Raw genomic sequence first — 23,279 nt, 5'->3', positions numbered from 1 at the left:
TTAAGTGATTCTCTTGCCTCAGCCTCCCAGTAGCTGGGACTACAGGTGCCCACCTGGCTTTTTTTTTGTTGTTGTAGTTGTCGTTGTTTAGCAGGTCTGGGCCAGGTTTTTTTGTTTTTTTTTTTGGTAGAGACAGAGTCTCACTTTATTGCCCTTGGTAGAGTGCTGTGGCATCACACAGTTCTCAGCCACCTCCAACTCCTGGGCTTAGGTGATTCTCTTGCCTCAACCTCCTGAGTAGCTGGGACTACAGGCATCCACCACTACGCCTGGCTGGTCTGGGCCAGGTTTGAACCCGCCGGCCCCCATATACGTGATTGGCACCCTAACCACTGAACTGCAGGTGCTGAGCCCAGTGTATCTTCTTTGGAGATCAAGTCTTTGCCCATTTTTAAAAACAGGCTGTCCTGCTGCTGCTGTTGCTGTCAAGTTTATAGGCATTCATTAGATATTCTGGATGGCCATCCCTGATCAGCCGTGTGATTTGTAAATACTGTTCCCTGGGTTGCTTTTTCACTCCTTTTCACTTCTTGTGTCCCATTAGGTCACAGATATTTTCAATTTTTATGAAGTCTAACTTATTTATATTTTCTTTTGTTTCCTGTGCTTTTGATGTCATATGCAAGAAATGACTGGCAAACCCAACGTCCTGAACCTTTCTTGTAAGAGTTTTACGGTTTTAGGTTTTGCACTTAGTACTTTGATTTATTTGGAGTTAATTTTTGTATAGGGTATTAGATTAACTGTCTAATTTTTGTATATGGTGTTAGGTAAACATCTACTAATTTTTTGGTATATGGATATCCAGTTTCCCCCACACTGTTAAAATGTCCTTTCTCCCTCGAATGGTCTTTGCATTCTTGTGGAAAATCATTTGACCACATACATGAAGATTTACTTCTAGACTTTCTATTCTGTTCCAGTGGTCTAGGTATTTATCTTTATGCCAGGGTCACACTGTTTTGATTATTGTAGCTTTGTCCTAAGTTTTGAAATCAGGAAATATGAGACCTCCAGCTTTGTTCTTCTTTTTCAAGATTGTTTTGGCTCTTTGGGTCTTCTAATTTTCTAACAGATGATTTATTATTGGTTTTTAACTTTTTAACAGTTAAAAGGAAAAATAAGTTATTGTATTTAAAATCTCTTTATTATAATTGGTAAAAGAAACCAACTATGATGTAAAAATTATTTTTGTAATTTTTTTGGGGGAGAGATTAAATTTAAAATTCACTGGTCGATTTATTTTCTTCTGATATCTAGTATGCTTTTGATAACCACCAGCACCATGTGCTGGCATGCAATGAAGGAACGCAGATTATATTATTTTTTATTCAGAAAATAACAGGAATACTGGGCTTCTACTTCTTGGAGTAAAAGAAAACTCCACAAATAAAACATTTAAAAATCCCAGACAGGTAATCTACAGCTAATATGCTTTTCTCCTCTGCTATACGCAGCTTAACTGAATTGTTCCCTGAAGACAGTTTTATATTTTGGTAGCCATATATTGATGCTGCTAGGTATGAGAAACCTCAGAAGTCACCATTTCATTATCCAAATGGTATCTGTCCCCTGACTACCGGTACTAAAAGGATGAATAATACTAAGTAGAGCCTAGACTGAGTACTATCACTGAAAGTAAGTTTGCTTTTGAGACAGAATAGACGGAATTGTTGTTTTACTTCCAGAGGATTAAGCTCAATGACACATACGTGTATTGAAATAAAGATATTACTCGGTCCTTATAGGATTCTCTGTTGCTTCTGTAAATTTCCTTCTTGAGCAAAGTTTATTAGGTGCTAAAGGGGTGCCTGAGGGTTGGGGCTCACTGTCTTCCCTTAAGCTTAATTAATTGTTGTACTGCTAAAAGTTTGCTGAGTTTTAGCAGGGCTTTGCCCTTGGCCCTAATCTTCTATGACTCAAGTTTCTTGGAAGGACTCAACATCCCCAAGGTCCTGGCGTTCAGCTTCCACTGTGGCTGTAACTGACTTGGCCCATCTTCCTACCTTTTAATCGACCATTCCACCATGATCACTATGGCCTGTGATAAAGCACTACTAAAAATCAAACCACGAGTTCCTAGAGCAGCATTTTGGGTGCATTGTAATTGATTTATAGTTTCTGAATTAATTTAGCAGGATTTCCCACCTTATGGAAATTAACCAGATAATTAGATCTTTTGAAAGCCTAAGTATTTTTTTCACTACTTGAGTGTCTTTATCAACGGTCTCGTTTGCTACTTCCTTCAACCTGTGTCTTTCACACCACTTTTTAAAATTATTTATTTCTACATTGTGGGTTTTTTTTTTTTTTTTTAATGTAAGACAATTCCTAGGAAGCTAGGCCATGCCGCTTTGTTTTCTGAGTGACACTTTTCTGTGCTTTGGTTTTGACGCACAAGAGAGCCCCTTGGCACCACGTTACTAGCTGGCTGTTCTTAAGAGTTCCTTTTCTTAGAAACTGTGCAAATTGCAGGAATGACACGAATAGGGACTTGGAGGACAATATTCCTGTTTTCGTCTGCATGAAAGCCTAAGCCAGCTCGCACAGGGCAGTGAATTAATCTCTGGTCCACAGTTTCAGAGGAGGTTTTTAAAATTGTATCAGCAGAGCCACCATCTGTTCTGGAAGGCAAGTTCCTATTGATCATGTGAACAGTCATATTTTGTTAAGAGGCAAATTTATAAAGGTCATTTCTTGGATTGGGATATCACATTGACACCATTTGTTAAAGGAGAGTCTGAAGGACAGTTGTGTCCCTTTTTCAGTTGCCTGGAGCGGCCTAGGAGCACGTGTACACTACCAAGGTAAAATTTCGTTCTGCCTGACCCTGACCACATTCCCATGGCTGCCAGGCCAACCTCCTTCCCCCATCAGGCCGTGGGATGCAGCCAGCAGCCAGACCCGAGGTTAATTAAAGGGAATTTCAGTTTCTGTCCAGCGTTGAACTTGACACCTTCCCTACCGCCATTTACGTCTCCACTTTACATGTGGCTCTTTTAAGACTTTTCTTTATTTATTCTTTTTAATAAATACCTTTTCTCACCATTCTCTCATCATAGGCTCTGAGGGGATATCACTAAGGAATTATTAGTCTAAGTAAACACATAAATACCAACATTCTCTTATTTCAAAAAATTCTTTCTTAAACATCATTGGCCATGGTGGCTCACACCTGTAATGCCAACATTTTGGGAGGCTGAGCTTAGGAGGATCACTTGACCCTAGGAGTTCAAGTTAAAGTGAGCTACGATTACACCACTGTATTCCAGCCTGGGTGACATAGCAAGACCCTGTCTCTAAATACATGCGTGCTTGCATGCACATAAACACACACATGCGCACACGCACACACACATGCACACACACGTGGGCTTTCCCATCACAGTCTGTAACAGTTTTCCTTAAGCACAGCTAATCTTTTAATCCTTTTTGTTTGTTTTTAGTTACTGTTGTTGCTCAGTATCCATGAAGGATTGGTTCCAGGATTCTCAGCAAACACCAAAATCCCTGGAGGCTGAAGTCCCTGATACAAATGGTGTTGTACATTCATATAAGGTATGGACATCGTCCTGTGTACTCTAAATCATCAATAGATTACTTATAACACCTAATACAATATAAATGCTCTATGAATAGTTACTGAACTGTTCAGGGAATAATGACAAGACAAAATCTGTACACGTTCAGTACATTTTTCCCCCAAATATTTTTGATATCATGGATGCGGAACCCACAGATGTAGAGGGCTGACTGTAATTTTAAGATGCAAACTTGAAGAGTGTGTTCTCTGTGGGTACTTTTGGTCGGAATAGGGGGTTATTTCTCTGTGTCCCATCATATCATGTCCTGAAGTACACTGACCAACTGATGCTTTGAACCGACCCATGTGTGAGTTAAAGGTAAGGTGCTTTGGCTATTAGACTTGTCTGGTAACGCAAAGAATTCTGATTTTTCCTGGAGTTGAATATTATCTACCATATTGCTGTTACATTTGTTGAAACTTACAGGCATTTACATTAAGGAAGAACATTTTAAATTTCTCAATGCCACCATTTTCCCACATGGTTTCAGGCAAATATTTTTTCCTCATTCTCTTGTCACCACCCTCTGCACCAGTGTAATTAATGTACCCACGGTGGCAACTAATCATTCCAAAGTCTGAGGCTTTGAGTTTTTCATCAAGAAAAGGATCATTTAGCCCCATTAAAGAAATAAAACATGCATCTGTTTTGAGGAAGGCTTGAGATTTTAACAGTAAAGCTGTGAACCTTCTATTCCTGAAGCATAAATGTCGCCAACAGTCATATCAATAAACGCCTAGGGGAATACACAAAGCAGACTGCCTGCGAGAAGTTAGCGAAGGAAGAACCAGGACACTAAGAGAGATGAGTGTACTTACTGGTGCGGTTCCCCTCATGGGGGAACATTCTCCACTGATGGCGGCTCACGGTCAGGGCCGTGCAGGGTGGTGGTTGTGGGCTGTGAGGGGCAGCAGGCAGAGTGGTCACTCTCCACCGTCTGTAAAGTCAGGTGCCTCTTGGAGGTAAGGCGTGTCACCCACACGTGGGTTCAGACAAATGGCCTTAAAGGAGTTCTAGGACTGCCCCTCACTGGCATTGCCTAAGTGAGCAGGACGGTTTCCAAGGCCGTGTCCCCTAACACAGGGGAACCCCAGCTGTGTGGGGTGGCTCCCCACTTCCCCCATGAGCCCTGGGCACTCTGTCCTATACAGATCTCTGTGACTTTTGCTCCTACAAGGTGGGAAGCAGAGGACCACATGCTTTGCCAGATGAAACTCTGAAAGGATCCCCTCCTACTGATGGTCGTGTAATCGATGATAACCGGGCCTGTGTGATTAGCGTGGAGGTTCTACTGCTCTAGTGTGCCTTGTTTTCCCAGACACGTTCATGGAAATGGACTAACTGAACTGTTCACCGTTAGTTTCATCAGGATTGAGCTAGTTACTGGCTTGGATTGGTTGTTTTTTCTTTCTAGTAATGGTTACAGCCAGTCAAGTCATATCTGATTGTGTTTAAATTCCTTCCCTCCTTCCTTCTTTTCTTCTTTCCTCCCTCCCTCCCCCACTCCCTTCCTTTCATTTTCTGTTTCATCTGATCAAAAAATAGTTTGTCTTTTATGAAGCAGTGCCAAAATAGCTAAAGTGAGCAATTCATAAGCCGATAATGCTGATAATATTCAAAATGTAAATTTGTACTTTTAATGATATGGCCTTATAATTTTTTTCAAACATAATGGGAGCATAACAGGTAATACACAGTAAATAATAACAAAGATAATGATGAGAATGATGATAATGATTCTAACAAAACCCAGTGGCACAGTAGGCCTCAAAGTCAAGCATTGTACGGGCCATTACGACTGGCGCGTGCAGGCCCCCTGTAAACACGTGTATGAAGGCCCTAAATCAGGGGTCCTCAAACTTTCTAAACAGGGGGCCAGTTCACTGTCCCTCAGACCATTGGAGGGCTGGACTTTGGGCCCTGGGACAAGTCGGCTGCTAAGCAGGACAGGCAGTCGTAGCAAAAACACCTGGTTGGCTGGATAAATGTCCTATGCGGGCTGCGTGTGGCCCATGGGCTGTAGTTTGAGGACGCCTGCTCTAAATCATGGCAAGCTTTGTCATCACCACCACCATCTTGCTGAGTAATTCTGTTGGTATGTCACATTTATCAGCCACACATAGAAATGAAAGATTAGAGTCTTTTCCAGAATCATTTCGAATAACTATCACTTTGTTTTAGAAGACCTTAGAATTGAAAGGCAACCAAAAAGATATATATCATCTTGTATTATTCAATGTTTGAATTCACTCTAGAATATTAGAGAGAGAATGCCTTTATGATGATTTCAGAATGACTTCAAATTCTGAAAGTTACATAGACAAAAATAATTCTCAAATATTTCTGTGGTTTACCAAAAGAAAATGACAAGTTTTTGAAAAACAGAATAGATCTCACTTGGGACCCATTCTGAGTGAAGTGTCACAGATTCCCTGTGAGGAAGTTTAGGGCTTTACGCAGGTAGGGAGGACTTTGGAAGAGTGTTAACACATCATGCTGATGAGGACAAACCCCCCTGGGGATCCGGTTCCCTCTGCTGACTGCTAGAATATTGCCCAGGTAGCTCCACATATGAGTTAATAATATTTCTAGGAAACTCAAAACCACCTTCTCCCCCCAATAGCTTTCTGACATTTGCTTTAGTTCACCACATCCTGAAAATAGCTCTTTGGCTCCCAGCACTTTTTCAAACCACAGAATAGTATTAACTCTAATTTACATTTCAAATAGTTTTCCTAAAATATGACCACATCTGCATCTGTCTCACTGCCGTTTCGCTTTCTTAGTTTTTAAAAATAGCTCACCAAGTTTTGCGAGCTATTTTATACAATGATCAATCACAAACTCAGGCCACCAGAGAATCTCTTAGATTCAGAGATAACAACCGCAGCACAGGGCGAATCCTACACCATGGACTGTAAGCCCCAGGGCCACTTCTTCAGTGTGCTGAATGGAATCCCATTTCCAGTTATTCTCTCTGGGTGACAACAACAATAATAGCTAATATTGAGGATTGTGCCAAGGGCTTTACAATGTCCTGTGAAATATTATTATTATTATTATTATTATTATTTTGTTGTTGTTGCAGTTTGGTCGGGGCTGGGTTCGAACCTGTCACCCTCGGTATATGGGGCTGGCGCCCTACTCACTGAGCCACAGGCGCCGCCCGAGACACTGTTTTAGCTGTGGTTTACACACAGGTGAAATCAGCTGAGCCACCGACTTGCCCAAGGCTAGAGACTCAGTCAGTGATAAGCTGTGTCCTCTGCCCTGGTCTCTAAGGCACAGAATCCCGCTCTTCACCTCTCAGCTCCATCTTGTCTCAGAACCAGAACTGTGAAATCTGTTCAAGCCACCAGGGCTTTCAGAGAGGGACATGAGTAGATTACAAAGACTGTGTAAATACACACTGGCTTTCCAGCATCCCAGCCTTTTGGATTGCTCAAGGAGAGACAGTTGCCAGAAAAATGCACACACAACTCCCCTCTTTGTCAGTAAAAAGCACGGCCCCCGAGAACTCGGCCAAAGGGAAGCGGAAGAACATAAGATTACCCTGCAGAACAGTGAGCAATGGCTCAGCCAACAGAGACAGAAAGAAGCACTGTGCTTGGCAAGCGATGTCTACAAAGGGCCAGTCTTTCTCATAAATCTGAGTAGCAACAAGAACGACAGGAGAGGGGAAAGGCGGGGGGAGAAGCAGCGGGAGGGGCCGTGGACAGCCGTGTCAGTGGTCCTGCAGTGGCATTATGGCTGTTTTCAGGAGCAGTGACAGACACAATTAACTCAGAACAGCAGGGAACAAACTGCTCAGGACAGAAGACAGAACAGCTTTGCTGCCGTGGGGACAACCGGCCACCTGTCTCTGGTTTCCACAGTGCTTTGAGGCCTAGGGCAGGGTGCGGTGAGGACAGGCAGCTGCCTCTGCCCGCAGTCCCCACTGCACCCGTGTGCTCTGGCAGGGCATCCGGTCAGTGCAGGTGGATGGTCAGGGGACAGAAAGAGGACACAGTCACGGTGCATGGTGTCCAGGGGTGTGGTAAGGCCACTCCTGTACAATCCATAATACATCTGTATCCATGGCACGGTCCCTAACTGTCACCTAGTCCTGCCCTGCAAAGGTAGCACTAAGTGGGAGGGAGGGGGGCTTTTCCTGCTTTCTGCCATCTTTGATGGGGATAAACGATGCGTCTCCACCTGACTCCCTCTTCCCTCCGGATTGCTGTCTCTCCCACATAGAAGACCTGAGTTGCCACTGCAGTCACCATGTGACTTGCCACAAGCTATGCACCACGCTCTGCTATAAAAGTGCCAGGAAAAGCATGTTTAAAAAGCTGCATAATAAAATGTTTGTAAAATAAGTATGTGTGCAAAATTAGGTTGAATCTAATTAAGTTGGATATGAAGCTGGTATTTTAGTAAGTCAAAATGATCAAGGGTGAGAAATTTCATATGGCTTGACCTAGAGTATTTATTTGTACATAGAAGGAATCCAGAAGGTTCAGCAAACTGTCAATAGTTATCACCTCCAACTCCAGGGTAAGGGGTGGCAGGTAGGGGAGAAACTTCATCTTCTTTCTTTCTTTTCTTTTGGGGGCAGAGTCCCTCTCTGTTGCCCAGGCTAGGGTGTCATGGCCTCAGCCCAGCTCACAGCAACCTCAGACTCCTAGTCTGGAGGGAACCTCCTGCTTCAGCCTCCTGAGTGGTTGGGACTATAGGCACTCACCAAAATGCCTGGCTTGTTTTTCTATTTTTGGTGGAGATGGGGTCTCACTCTTGCTCAGGCTGGTCTTGAACTCCTGAGCTCAAGCAATCTTCTTCCCTAAACCTCCCAGAGTGCTGGGATTACAGGCATGCACCCCTGTGCCCAGCCAATATTATATTATATTCTTATTATTTATACTTTATTCTTATTCTTACATATATTCTTTTATTACATTATATTCTTCTCTACTCTTTGAAATTTTTAACCAGTAACATATTATACTTTTATGATAAATTTCTTCTTTAATATAAAGAAATTTAAAGTGCCAGAAAAGTGTTTCCACTCTTTTTAGGAGACAGGGTCTTGCTATGTTGCCCAGGCTGCACTATGGTGGTGGGTGTGATTATGGATCACTGTAAACTCAATCTCCTGGCCTCAAGCCATCCTCCTCCCTCAGCCTCCCAGGGTGCTGGGATTACAGGCATGAGCCTGGCCTGTTCACAATGTTTTGAAAAAGAGATTTCCCTTAATAAAAAGTAAAAATGTTATGTCTAATTACTTAAATAGTTGCTCTACTATATAGCCAAGAAGACCCTCACTGTCCAGTCCATTCCCCAAAGACACCTGCAGTTTTGAGTTTCTGAGGGGTGCTGAAATTGAAGGGCTGTGGTGACACTCTTTCAGGCATCTTAGAGCAGGCAATGGGAACATAACATCCACTGGTCCCAGGCCTCAGTGCAGGACTGAGGTGCACAGAAGACAGATCACTGTCTTCTCCCCAGGCAGTCTTGCTGAGTCCCGTGGGCAGGAACAGAAGCAAGGGGTCCCAATAGTCTGGGCGGCTTGATGCCAAATCTTTCACCAGGTGCCTGGGGACTTTCAGCTGCAGGTAATCCTGCCCTCCTCGAATCTTCTAAGCACCTCTCTCTTAGAAGTTCCCTCTCTACCCTGGTCAGAGTCATTTGTGGGTGTGGCTCATCTCCTCCACTGAACTGAAAGCTCCTTCCTCCCTAGTCACCCCATGTCCTGTCCTCCCCTGCTCCCCTGCCCAACACTCTGAGCCCATGGCCTGACATCACTTCTCCCTTGACGCAGTCTCAGGCCAAAACTGCACGTACCTACCCCCCACCCACTGGCAGCCCACTGCTAGGCTCCCTCTGCCACCCTCATGTCATCCAGCCTCCTCTCAAATCTTGCTGCCCTCTCCAGTGGGGCAATGGACAGGAGAGCAGATGTCCCCAGGTGGACCTGTCCCACTCAAGAGGGTCCCATACCTGTAGCCAACTGATTCCACCATGTGGTGACAAAGCCTGGGGCCACTTGTAAAGTTTCTTTCAGAAGTTAAGGCAAATCTTGTTTGTTTTCCATTTCCCAACTCCAAAATGGACTTTTGTATTTCAACCCCCATCCTGCCTTTCGAATTTTATTTTTCTTGGTACTTTTTATTAACACACTGCACAATTTTCTCCTTGCTGTGGTTTAAATATCTCCTTCAAAATATACATTGGAATTTAATTGCCACTGTAACAGGATTAAAAGGAGCATTTAAGAGGTGATCAGGCCCTGAGTGCCCTGCCCTCATGGGATTAGTGCCAAGTCTCAGGAAGAGGGGCAGTTTTTGTGGGAGTGGGATCCTGATACAAGGATGAGATTTGGCCTTGTCCCATCTGTGTTCCCCTGGGGCCTGGCCCTTCTGCCACAGACAATACAGCATGAAGGCCCCCAGCAGATGCCAGCACCACGTTCCTGGGCTTCACAGCTTCCAGAATCGTGAGCCAGTAAACTTCTATCATTTGTATTATAATTGTCTAGTTGGTGATATTTTGTGAGAGCAACATAAAATGAATGAAGCCACTTATCTCCTTACTGTTTCTCCCTCCCTGTAGAATATGCCCAAGAGGGCAGGGATATTTATTTATCATTCCTGCACCCATAGCAGTTCCTGGCCCACAGGAGTCACTCAGCAGACCTTGGTTAGGCAGATGAAGGAGCAAGTGGGGAGGGCTCCTCACGCCTGTCCATCCCGGCCCTCCCCGAGACACAGCGCTCACCTTCAGCTTGTGTTCATGCTCCTTGTTGACCCGGGCCAGCAGCTGGGCCTTCCTTCTGTTTAGGGCATCAATGAGGGCGTCACACTGGGCCACCAGACAGGCTTCAAACTCTACACTGTTCTCCTGCAGGACAGAGCACCTTTCTCAGCTGCCAGAGACAACAGAGTCCTCCCCTAACCCATCCATGTGGGTTAGAAATCCCTGCTGAAGGGAACTAGCAGGACTCTGTCCACAATGCACACGGGGGCTTTAAAAAAAAAGTAACTGGATAAACTTTGCTCTATAGTGGTAATGTTTTGCTTTAGACTAAAAAGGATAACTGTTACTTAAATTTATTTTTATCAAAAGGAAATTATCTCCACAATTTAAATTATATTAAGTAAAAAAGAGCTTTGGTTTGTAGAGTTGGACAGGAATCCTTTCGGGGGCCAGGTATGTTCAGCTATGTAGGGTGAAAGCTGGCATTCAGAAAGGCAGCCGGGGGGGAGTGGACGTCGTCTGGGCATGAGGGACAAGGGGAGAGAGAGGAAAGAGGATGGCAATGGCCTTCAACACAAAACAATCATGCAGTGACAGCAGAAGGATGCACAGGATGGTGGGCAGAAATACTTGCCCATTTCATTAAGAAAAACAAATAGTGAAGAGGAGGCAGTTAGGAATAATCAATGCTTCAAACAGCCATCCTAACCTGCTGTAAAAATCAGACACGAACCAGCAGCTTGTGGGGACAAAGATGACCACATGCCAGACACAGTATGGCTTCTCCAGGAGGTTTACACTGAAGGCTGGAGATGGCATTTTTATTTGATTTAAATCTGACCAGGCCATAGATATTTCTTTCTTTCTTTTTTTTTTTTTTTTTTTTTCAGTTTTTTGTCCTGGGCTGGGCTTGAACCCACTTCTCCCGGTATATGGGGCTGATGCCCTACTCCTTGAGCCATAGGCACCACGCTGGCATTTATTTCTTTTAAGTAATCCTCTCAGTGAGTTATAAACATTCATTAAAGATAATCCTTTCAATGAGGTGTATATATAAAATTTTGATTCTTAACCATAATCTGAAAAAATGTAATTTATAGCAAACAAAAGCTAAATACTCACATATGCATCAACAGCACTGAAAAAACAGCATCTAGCTGAGTAAACTATAAAATTTGGGGGCTGGCAAGGAGAGAACAGCTAAACCCATCAAATTTTAATTCCTTCCCAAAGTCCTAAAGAACTGTGTCTCCTTATACAATAATCAACGGATAGGTATTTGCTCACTGTCTTCAGTGAGAGGTCTTTCCACATGGTGTGCATTGTAATTGCTTGGGCAATGGTTTCTACACATGTAAATTTCGGTGGGGGGAACCTCTCCTCAGAGGCTCTGTCACTGATTTTTACCAGAAAGAAAGCTTTGCTCTGATGAAGAAGCCAGGGAGAGGCAAGCCTGGGGCTGCACATTTTATGCCAGCTAAAGCAAAGAAAGGACTGATTGATAGACTCTTGCTTTGGAAAACAGAAGGAAGTATACAAAACAGCTAGGTTGTTAGGGGACCAGAAGTTTTGACACAGACATGCATGCCAAAAAAAAGAACAAAGAAGAAGGCAAAGAAATCAGTATGTAATGCTTTGAAAGCCTGGCTTACATTTAAAAATCCATTTCTGCCTTGACATGGGTTACATATTAACTTAGGAAGCCAATTTACTGCAGACCAGAACTAAGGTTATTTCTGGGAGGCAAATCTCAAAACATAAGAATTCTAAACCATGCAGAGGGTCACTATTTTGGCATCTCATGGCCTTTGGCAGTTCATGGACTTTCCCCTTCAGCTATGGTAGGGCTTTTATGAGTTCTCAAATGTGGGTTGACGTGTTGGTTACTGTGTCCAGATGTGAATTTGAATATTGCTGCAATGTGAAATTACAGTCCCTAGGGGATCATGTTGAAAAATATTTAAGTAACTAAGTGGAGGGGAAGCATTATCAGGTCAAGAAGAAAGAAAGGAGGGAAAAAAGGAAGAAAAAAGAAGGAAAGAAAGGCAGGCAAAAAGAAAAAAAAAAAGGAAAATGTGACTTGTTACCATTAAATAAGATATAATTGCCACAAGGAGTTTTGGAAACCTATACAGTTTAAAAAACTCAGCAATAACGATCTGGAATTCACAATGAAACAGGCCCCTTTCTGAATGTTCGTTCAGTAGTAGAGAATTAGGACCTCAGTGTAGAAGACAGTGACTGCTCAGAAAACCAGGCTGTTTCTGGCTTATTGGCAAAAGGTAACCACCTCAAGAAGGGCTGCATGGATGTTTGTGTGAACAGAAGAGAGATAGCAGAAAAAAATAAATAGGAGTCTATCCAGAACATATAAAATAAAAGAGAAGAACCCCCCAGCCCGAACCCGGCTGCTATGAGCCCGCCGTGTTCCCAGCGTGTCCCAAGTGAGGCTGTACCTGAATCTGCTGGACCATGTTGCGCAGCTGCACCAGGAACTCCTTGGCCTCCTTGGCCCTGTCCGACAGCCCATTCAGCGCCTGCGAGAGCTGGCTCTGCGGAGACAAAGGAACCACGGGGCTTGAACCTCAGGAAGAAAATATGAGGCCACACAGGGTCGCCTGCAGCAAGACCCCGAGGCAGAAGGGCCAGCAGCCTCCTCAGAGCCCTCTTGTCTGAGGCTGGGCCATTTAGGTGACGTTCATGCACGTGGATTCTGGTGCCCGTAGCGTCCAGACTCCTGGGGCTCCTGAGCGGTTTCTCCTCTGAAGCAGTGGAAGCTTCAAGCCATGGCAGCCAAAGGCCTCACCAGCTGGTGTCTGCTTAGAATTTCCTCATCTCACTTATTAATTAATGAAATAATCACTTCATTCATGCCTAGTGTCTACTATGTAAGGACTAACAAAACAGTGAGTCAGATGGTCTGATGATACCAACTTAGCCCAAAGGGCTGCTGGCCTGGGACTGGAGCAGACAGAAGGATGAGAGTCAATCAGGACAGAAGGAAGAAAGGGTTAGGTTCCACCCCCACCTCCCCCAAGGACAGGGGGAACTCCTGTCCACACCGGCCTCCTAAACCAACGCTTACTGCCCCCTGACCTGTTGCAGCACCCATCCCCAGTGAGATGTGGTTCTGCTGGGGGACAGGGTGTGCAGCAAGGCCCTGCTGTCCCAGCCCCTGTCTGCAGGTGGCCATGGCTCACGCTGCTGATGGATGAGCCTGCGGTGGAGAGGTGCTGAGGACTGGAGGGGTCTGAGGAAGCTCTGGCTTCTCTGCTGACAGGGGAGTGGTGGTGGCTGGTGCAGCCTCTTCCCTTTAGCCCCCTGACATGACGATGGATGGAACTCATGGATGTGGGGGGCCCCAGGATGTGGGCAGTGGGGCAGGAAGACAAAGCCTGGGTTCTGATGGCATCTTTGAACAGCCGAGCCCGCAAAAGTTTTCCATGGCTTGCAGCCATTATCATCACACTTTATGAGGAACTGCTCCCCCTAGCAGCCTGGCTTACCCTCCCGGCCCTCAGGGACACAGGCACACTCGCTTTCTACACAACTTCTCTGGAAACTCACGCCCATTCTCCTCCTTGCCAACACAGCACCTCATCTACCCTTTCCTTTTAGTAACAGAATCCTAAAATTATGTCTCTTGATCTTGCGGATGTTTTTCTCCTATACTTGCCTTATCAGATATGGAGTTGAGCATAGACTCTTTAAAAACGTGCAGGCAGGATGCTTGGTAGAGGCAATGCGGGGCGACAGAAAGCAAGCCGGCTTTGAGAAGGTTCCATTCCTGCCTCTGTCCCTTACTAAGTGTGACCCGAGAAAGTTACCTCTCCCTGAATTACTGCAATGGGAAAAATGGAGATCATAATAATGCATGATTAGTCTATCTATGTTCTGGATAGACTCCCAACTGGTTGGGTTGCAGTGAGGGCTGGTGGCATGGGCCAACGGAAAGTCCTCCTATGGTAGGGAAGCGATTAAGGGAACTATTCTGAATTCATAAACGCAGCCAGTTACTGTTCACCTCTTTATAAAGAGCTTTGCCTCATCTCATTAGAAGAATAATACCGTTCTGGGTGTCCTGGGCATTGTACGAGTTCCTATCTGCTGGGGAACATTTTTGATCGCGTGCACATTGCTCTGTGTACTCAGACTCCAGGGGGTTGGACCAACATAGCTGAGTAAGGAGAAGAGCAAAGGAGCCTACAGAGGCGAAGGCCGCTCCACTCTCATGACCAATTTCTAGCTGCTCTGCTACTTGGGATAAAAGTTTCTCCTCAAATTGTTAATATTTCCAGGAGCCCAGGGGATAAAGGTGGGGAAAGGGTCTCCTTTGGAGGTGTAGGCAATAAAATAAGAGATACATTTCAAAGTAGACTTTTGTTTTCATTGTTACTTTAGAATTCATATCTTTTTTTTTCCTGAATGAGTAAAAATGTGCTAGGCTACTGCAGTTTTCTTCCTCTTTTTATTGTAACCTATCCTTAGTAACCACACACAAGTTTGGATGCAGAAGCCAAATTCCTTTGGCTACAGAGAAGTGAAACTACCTGATTTCTTATACTCTACACCCTGCTATTAATTCTGTCTGTGGAGTGTAAGTCACAGATCAGGTGCTGCTATTACACTTAGAAAGAAATTATTTGGTAGAGGACAAAGAGTGCTGGCCTCACCCAGATCTTACATGGCAAAGCAGTGAGAGAACTGCAGGGGTCAATTTAATTCCAGATTTCCTCTCTGGGTGTCTCTGTTCAGTCCCGAGGACGCCTTCTCCCCTGCTAATGATTGCTATTTGATACACAACAGCATTAGAGGATAAAGATCTAGAAACCTTCCTCTTAAGCTTTATCTACTTGTAGAAATTGTGCAGGAGACAAGGAGACAATAAAAAGTCCCTTGACTAGTTATTCCTAGACAGTGCTCTTACCTAAGAATTTATCTCTGTGTTGCTTTTATCTGATATACATTTATATGCTATATCTGATGTAGAGGAATATTCTTATTGATTGTGTTTCCCCGCGTTTCAATCCTGGCTGTGCGCTAAGAGGGGTGCTCTGTGTTTGGGACCGCAGGGCAGCCCGTACCTGTATGCTCAGAGTGTGTGCAGTCTCACAGAGCTCCCTGGGCTGCACACAGGAGATGGTATGGTTCTAAAAGCTGTTTCAAATGCACAAGCAATGCTATTAAGATTTCTCTGATACTGCTTTCTAATTTACTGGAAAGTTGTCATGATGGGAGTGACTGAGAGAGGATGAGGATGCAGCCGCTGGCACCAGCAGCCCTTCTGGTGATGGGACTTCCCACAGGAGATGGTATGGTTCTAAAAGCTGTTTCAAATGCACAAGCAATGCTATTAAGATTTCTTTGATACTGCTTTCTAATTTACTGGAAAGTTGTCATGATCGGAGTGACTGAGAGAGGACGAGGATGCAGCTGCTGGCACCAGCAGCCCTTCTGCGAGTTGTGCTCGCAGGCTCCACCCCACGGTCCCCCCACCGCCCCCTAAAAGCTGCAGGCCACTCCTCTTTCCCTGCTTCCCGGCTCTCCCTTCCACCTCCCAGCCTGCCTCCCTGTTGCCCTCCCAGGACAGATCAGGAGTTCTGCCTTTGGTGGCTACTGCAGAACCTATTTCTGGCAATCAGCAAATAGGTGAACCAAGCCTCTGCCCATGCTGCTGGGCAGGCCCAGGCCCAAGGCCGTGTCTCCTCTCCTTTCCCAGCCATGAAGGTCATTCATGTCATTTTCCACTTGATTGACTGCAAATATTGGATGGGGATAAATGGGGACAGAGGAGGCCTTCTGGCTGTCTGGGATCTGAAGTTACAGGCACCAGATGGGTCAAAAGGGGCAGCCGAAGAATTGGTCTTCAACAGATGAGGTGGCCAAAGAGCCAGGACAGCTTGACTGTCCAGAAAATGACCTTGCTGCATTCCGGCACCTGGCCCAGCCTGGGCGCCAAAGCCCCCTCCAGCTCCTTCCCAGCCCACAGACCATCCACTGGAGAAAGATGCTTTTTCTGGTGAAATACTGACTTTTGAGTCATGCCATGTTACTGACATTGTATACTTAAAGAGCAAAAGTGAGAAATTCTAATAGTTAACAATATATTGGTCATTATCCAGCTTTGATGGGCACTTTCAATGTAGAGCCTATTTAATTCCAATCGGGAATTAAAGACACACAGAGAAGACACACCTGTGTGAGGCTGTTTCCGTTCACATGTGGAAGGGCCAGAACAAAAACCCGCATCTGACACCAAAGTCATGCCCCTGGCTCCAGCCTCCCAAGAGAATCCTTCCCTCCCTCTGCAGAAGGGAAGGAAACCTCCCACAGTGACACGAGACAGGGCGGGCTGAGGCGGGCGTCACTGATGGTGAGAGAGTCACAGCCAGATAACATGTACACTACAGCATGGCTAGTTAGCCTAGAAACCTCCAAATCTTTTTTTCTTCCATCAAGTTGTTTGGTGAGTTGGACAGAGACTCCTGCCAGAGAGTCTCATGGCAGAGCAGGAAGAAGCTTTGCACTGAGGTCTGGCTTTACCCCCTGCTGGCCTGAGGTTTTTGGGGCAGAGATTGGGCTGAGTGGGGAAAGGAGGCGAAGGACAGTGACTTCACCAAGTGACAGGGTCTTGGGGAACCCTCAGGCTGAGCTGTCTGAGGGGCCTGATTCTCCTTCTAGGCAACATCTCTGTTCTTCCTGCCTGCACTTTTTGTGCCCGCAGGAAGGATGTCTTCTCTGCTTTCTCTGGTGGTGGGAGAGCCAAGCCCAGCAGTCAGGTGGGCAGGAATTCTCAGAGGTCAGCTTGCCTGGAGATGCCACCCTGGCTAGGCCCCGAAAAGACAAGGTTGTGATATGCAAAATGAGCAGCTGGATCTGGGGAGTGAAGGACACAGCGTAGGGACGAGGGGTGTGTGAGTGCGTGCACGTGTGTGAGTACATGCATTGGAGTGTGGGTGGGAGAACGCTAGTAGATGTGTGAGTGACAATGTGTGTGTACTTGTTTGCGCTTGTGTGTGTGTGAGCCATCTCATCAGTGGAGTACGGGAAGCTCTTGGCTTTGGGAGAGGCTGGTGTCAAGGGGTCTCCCCTTGCTAGACCTGCACACACAAGCATGCAGACCTCCACACCAGAAGCTAAAGCACAGTGCCACTTAACTCCCTTTTTATGCCAAATTAAATCCAAACATGCTATTTCATGTACTCTTTAAACCCTAAAAATGTATCAGAAATGCCATCATTCTGCCAGATAGTAGCAACTGAATCAGACAGACAGGGCAACGGGACCAACATGGCACTGGAGTTAAGAGGACAGTCTTTAAAGTCAGATGAACTCAGGTTTCCATTCTGGCCTCTTACCAGCTGTGTGATCAGGGACACAGCACCTTGTCACAGTGAACCCCATGGTCTCTGCTCAGAATCCTCTTCTAAGTTGTGCACCCATTTCAAGGCTACTGAAGTATCAGCAGTTAGTGATGACACCAGGAATTGGTCTTTGATGCAGCAAACTACCTGCCCTGCTGAAGGTCATGCCTCCTTCATAGCCAGGGGATGGCTGGGGCCTCCATCCCTTAATTTTGGGACAACCCTGAAGACCCATCTTGGCTCCAGGACTCCCAGTAGGACTGGCGGAGGCCACTGCATGGCCCTTTCTGCCTCTGTTCAATCTTGGGTTCCTCATTTCCTTACAGGGGGGTCTGCCAAGAGCACTCAACAACGAACTGTCCTATTCCACTCCCGGGAACCTGATCTGCAGCATGGGGTGACAGTCCCTGAGCCATCTGCCTGTGATGAGCGTGAGATGGAGTCACGTATATAAAGAAAGTTCTACATAATGCCTGGCATGTTATTAAAAAAAAAATCAATAAATAGTACCGCTTATCACTAATCTCAAAATCCGAAATGCTCCAAAATCTGAAACTATTTTAGTACCAACAATATGCTCAGAGGAGATGCTCCCATCAGCATTTGGATTTTGGATCTCAGGATTAGGAATGTTCGATTGGTAAGTGTAATGTAAATATTCTAGGAACCAAAAAAAAAATCCAAAATCTGAACCACTTCTGGTCCCAAGCATTTCCAATAAGGGATGCTCAACTAGTATTACTTTGATGATATAAATAATTTTAAAGTATCTGTGCATAAATCATTGAAACACTCTGTTATACCATATGGCCCAGCCTGGGCGTTGGTCAGTTTTAGTTACTTGAGCAGTGGGGCGGATTAGGGTGTTGTTTACAATTAGTTGTTCCCTCCCCATTTTTGTCACGGGACTTGCCATGCCTCTGAGGTGGAGCAGGTGTCCCTGCCTCACTGTCATCCTTGGCTACAGGACCTGCATTGACCTAAATTTAGGTCATTTTCTGCTGGCCCATTTGCTCTTCCTCTGTGTCACAGGTATCAGTGGTGTGCTTGATAAACAGGCCTCAAAAACAAAACCCCATTTTTATCTGTAGTGTTTGTCCGTTTCTATGGTCTAAGCACACAGTCACCTGCAGAGGCTCCGCCTGGCCTCCACCCACCTCACTCCAGATATTCCCGTGCCTGACTCAGAGTGTTGGCTGCACAGCTTGCAGATTTTGTTTTTATTTCTGCAATGGGATACGGCTGTTTTTCACCTTGGGGCACAGCAAAAAGAAACTGTCGCTTCACCCAGTGTTCATAATTTCTTGGGAGAAAACGGATTTGCCAAGTCTCTGCAGTGTTCACGGAGAGTGCCGCGGGCAGTGGAAGAATCCTTGCAGCGGCCGTTGTGATTGAAGACGTGAAATGTTAATAAAGCAACAGGAATACAGACCAAGGAGTCACCATGGCTCTGCCTCAGGCTGTCAGCCAGCACTGCTCGCTGTGGGGATTTGAAACCCTGATCCATGCGTTGTTAGGTGGTTACCAAGTGTTTACTGCAGACGTAACTTGGTTATATGCCGCCCTTGGGCTAAGCCTCTGTGTAAATATTGGATTTTACAACCCAGAGCTGGACTATAGAACAGATCTCTTCTCTTTTTTTGGAGGGCCATAACCAGCAGTCTCTGAGTTCTTTTCTAGAAAGCAGTTTTCTCTACAGAACCCACTGGCTGCCTGTGTGCTGGGAGGGACTGACTGCCTTCTCCTTGGCCACTACCAGGGAACCGTTTGAAGAGCAGCAAAACAGATTTCAGTTCTCTAGACAGAAAATTTCAGTTCTACAAATAAGGACTTTTCAGGAAGTAATTAAACACAAGCTATTAGGAAGATGTGTGATAAAGTGAAAAATCAGAGAAATATTCTTCATACAGAAATGCTTATTTGTGCCCTTAGAGACTCAGGTAATTCTAGTGCTGAATCAGGGCAGACTTCTGACTCATCCTCTAAGTTTTCAGTTAGAGCTTTTTATTCTTTATCTCAAAAGAAGAATATGCTTCTTTCAGAAAAACTGGTAAATAAAAGGTTTTAAAAAAAAAGAGAAAACTCCTCAATTTCACCAGAGGCACACGATGAACAGCCTTGATAATAAACCCTGATGTCTATGCTTTGAAACCATGTATACCTTTAAATGCAGATATGGATGTCTCTATATAATTTATATTAACAAATTTGGGGTCATGGTACACATTCATTGCTGTCTTGAACTCTGCCCTTTTCACATAATATGCTATAAATATTTTCCCTTATAACTAAATACAATGCCACCCCCTTTTAATAGCTAAGTGTACTAAGACAATGCTTACTGTGTGCTAGGGACTGCCTGCTAAGCTTTAGACATTAATGCATCTTTTTTTTTTCTCAAAATAATCCAAGGAAGAAGAGTACTATTATTATTTAAATTTTATATAGGCTTTATAGGACAAAGAGGGTTAAATGGTCCAAAGTCTCAAATCTGTAAAGAAGCAGAACCTGGATTCAAACCCAGGCAGTCTGGGGCCAGCACCCTTGCTATTAAACTGTAGTGTAATTTACTATATAATGATTTATTTAATTAATCTCCTATTTTAGAATACCTAGTTTCTTTCCACCTTGTTACAAAGAGCTAAAATAAAATTTGTACACTAAATATTTGAACATATTCTTGGTTATTCTTATTTCCAGAAGTGAAATTTCTTGATCAATAAACTTTCAAATTTAGAAGTTTTTAAAATTATGTTAACCAAAATGCCCCTCTGAGTTCAATTTACTGAAGGTGGTGAGAGTGATTCTTTCTTGTATATCTCACTCCAAATATTATCATTTGTGTTATTTGTATTACAATCTGATAGGCAAAGAATGAAATCTCTCTTAAAAATTTACATTTTAAAATTACCCCTGTGTGTGTGTTTGCATGTGTGTGTAGAGTGGAGGTGGGTGGGAGATTTTTCTAAAAGCTCCTTATTGCTCTTATCCTAGTTAAGCTGTAAGTTTTCATTTGTAAAGCACTTGGAGAAAGTCCTGGCACAGGCAGTGCTACCTAAGTGCTTGTTAAACCAACTTAGTTTTTTCCACTGCTGATGACTATTGTCAAGGCCAGATTTACCACTAAGAAAGTCTCAGGGGCCCTCAACTAGAAAACAACCTGGAAAATTCCAGGGGCCAGTAGGAGAGGAAGTTAAAAGTCAAGGATTAATAAGTGGTAGGTTACAGTCCAAGCACCTGGTTCTCTATTCTTTAGAATTTAGAGCCACTATTTTCTGGACAGATACATGTACATGACAGTTTCTAGTAAACTTCAGTGGATATTAAGTGCAGGATTCTATAAGCAGAGATGTAAAGAGAATACAAATAATATAAATCTTTGTGACACATTCATAAATAGAAGTAAACTTGTTAATTGGGATGTTCAGATAGTGTATATTCTTGCTTATTAGTTGTCTACTTAATCTACTATACTCTAAAATAAACAAGTGATTAAACTTTCCACAAGAATTGTGTTTGGATCATGTTCTCCCTTATTCTAGGAGTTTTTACTTTATTTAATCTATTGCTTTGTTTTATATACCTACACACACATAGAGAGACAGGGTTTCACGCTGTCACCCAGGCTGGAGTCCTGATCACAGCTCACTGCAACCTTGAACTCCTGGCCTCAAGTGATCCTCCCACCTCAGCTTCCCAAAGTGCTGGGATTACAGGCGTGAGCTTCAATGCCTTTGTTGTTTATTATATCTTCTTTGTGCATCCATCTAACCTTCTAGCATTAGATAACACCCTTCTGTGCCTGAACTCCAGTTCATTTAACAGTGTTATATAGTACCCATGGCGGGTTGGTCCAGACCGCCTTCAGATACCAAGATCCCTGAATACTCAAATTCCTGGTTATAAAATGGTGTAGTATTTGTGTATAATCTAGCACATCCTGCTGTATGCTTTAAATCATCTCTAGATCACTTATAATAACTGATGTAATATAAAAGCTATGTAAATAACTGTTATACTATATTGGTTAGGGAATAATGACAAGAAAAAGTCTGTACGTGTTCAGTACAGGTGCGATTTTTTTCTGAATATTTTTGACCCACAGCTGGTTGAATCCGTAAGTGTAAGATCCTTTAACATGGAGGGCTGACCAGGTACCTTCTCCCCACCCTCTCTCTCTTTATGGCATAATTTTGCCCATCCTTTATTTTAAAACTAGATTTGTTTTTAACTTAATCTACAGTTTTTTTCCCTTATAGTGAAATTTAGGCTATCTAAATTTATATGTTAATTGATGTAGTTGGGACTATACTATCTATATTGTGTATATTTCTAGTTGCAGTAAACCAATTTGTTTCCTTTTGAACTTTTATAGATTTATCACATTTAATAGCTTCATCCCACTCCCTAATTAATTCAGAAACTTTTGTTATGCTTCCCTATTTTGCAAGCTATTACCTTCCCATCTTTTGTTACATAAAAACCAAATTCTGTTCCTTACTAAATCAATTAAATAACTTTAACACCCCACCCGTCCCCTACGTTCCCTCAAATGCTTTACTTAATGTTTACCATCTCTTGGAAATTAAGAAACATTACTCTAAATAATCCCTGGATCAAACAGGAAATTAAACTAAATCGATAAGTTATTAGATATTAATGAGGAAAGTCACTTTAGAAAAGTGTGTTGCTTTTTTCTGTGGTTCTGCGGGTTTGCGAGGAAATCCACGCGTCCTTCTGTAACGCTGCTCCCACTGAACACGCTCAGGTGCCTACGCCCAGGGGGCTCGGGCAGACTGTCCTCAGGTTCTGAGCCTTCAGTAACTTCAGGATGTCTTTATTCCAGTAGGAAGTTAGAAACTGTGTGGTAAGATATAGGGTCTCCTTGCCCCTTTTATTAAAAAAGGGTAACATCAAGGACTAGCTCACAGCTAAGCAGCCCCTGGTATCTAAGATTAATGCACAAGCTTCCTTCAACTTTACTGGAGGACAGACACAACCAGCAGCATTGCCATCCATGCCTCAGCCTGCAGCCATCCTGGGAGGGAGGAAACCTACTCTTGCACCCTCAGGTAGCATCAGTAAATGTCCCTTCAGAGGCCTGTGGCCCTGCAGGCTCAGCTAATGGAATGAGGTGACCAGACTCAAGCACCCAGGCACTGGCTCTGTTTCCTGATGTGGTAGGCAGAATGATGGCCCCCCAGATGTGCATGTCTTAATCCCCAGAACCTGCCAATATGTCACCTAGGATAACAGGAATTTTGAGATGCCAATGAAATTATAAACCTGGAGATGGCAAGATATTGGATGAATGAGGCAGGCTCTCTTTAATGACATGACGACCTTTCTTGGTTAAAGTCAATGGGAGAGAGATGTGACTACAGAATGACAGTCAGAGGGAGGTCACACCACTGGCTTTGGAGGGATGAAGGAAGAAGCCATACACCCAAGGACAAGGAGATGGATTCTCCTCTAGAGCCTCCAAAAGGGAACTCAGCCCTGTTTGTTGGACTTCTGACCTATGCAACTGTAAGATAAAAAATCTGTGCTGTTCTAAGCCACTAAGCTTTTTCATGGCAGCATAGAAACCCCACACCCC

General features: G+C 44.1%; 1 protein-coding gene across 1 annotated transcript in view; it reads right to left on the bottom strand.

Moving 5' to 3' along the window:
• The window catches only part of TRIM9 (tripartite motif containing 9), a 125,190-nt gene that overhangs the window by 36,520 nt on the left and 65,391 nt on the right, over window positions 1-23,279 (bottom strand). Inside the window, exons 2-3 of the mRNA XM_012806558.2 lie at window positions 12,773-12,868; window positions 10,338-10,460 (exon numbers count right to left, since the gene is read on the bottom strand). Coding sequence (XP_012662012.1) covers window positions 10,338-10,460; window positions 12,773-12,868 — 219 coding nt within the window. The remainder of the gene's footprint in view (window positions 1-10,337; window positions 10,461-12,772; window positions 12,869-23,279) is intronic.

Source organism: Otolemur garnettii, unplaced genomic scaffold (genome assembly GCF_000181295.1).
Source record: "Otolemur garnettii isolate 467f Iridium unplaced genomic scaffold, OtoGar3 scaffold00054, whole genome shotgun sequence".
Lineage (NCBI taxonomy): Eukaryota > Metazoa > Chordata > Mammalia > Primates > Galagidae > Otolemur > Otolemur garnettii.
Note: the sequence above shows the minus strand (reverse complement) of the source record. Positions and strands in the feature narration are given on the sequence as shown.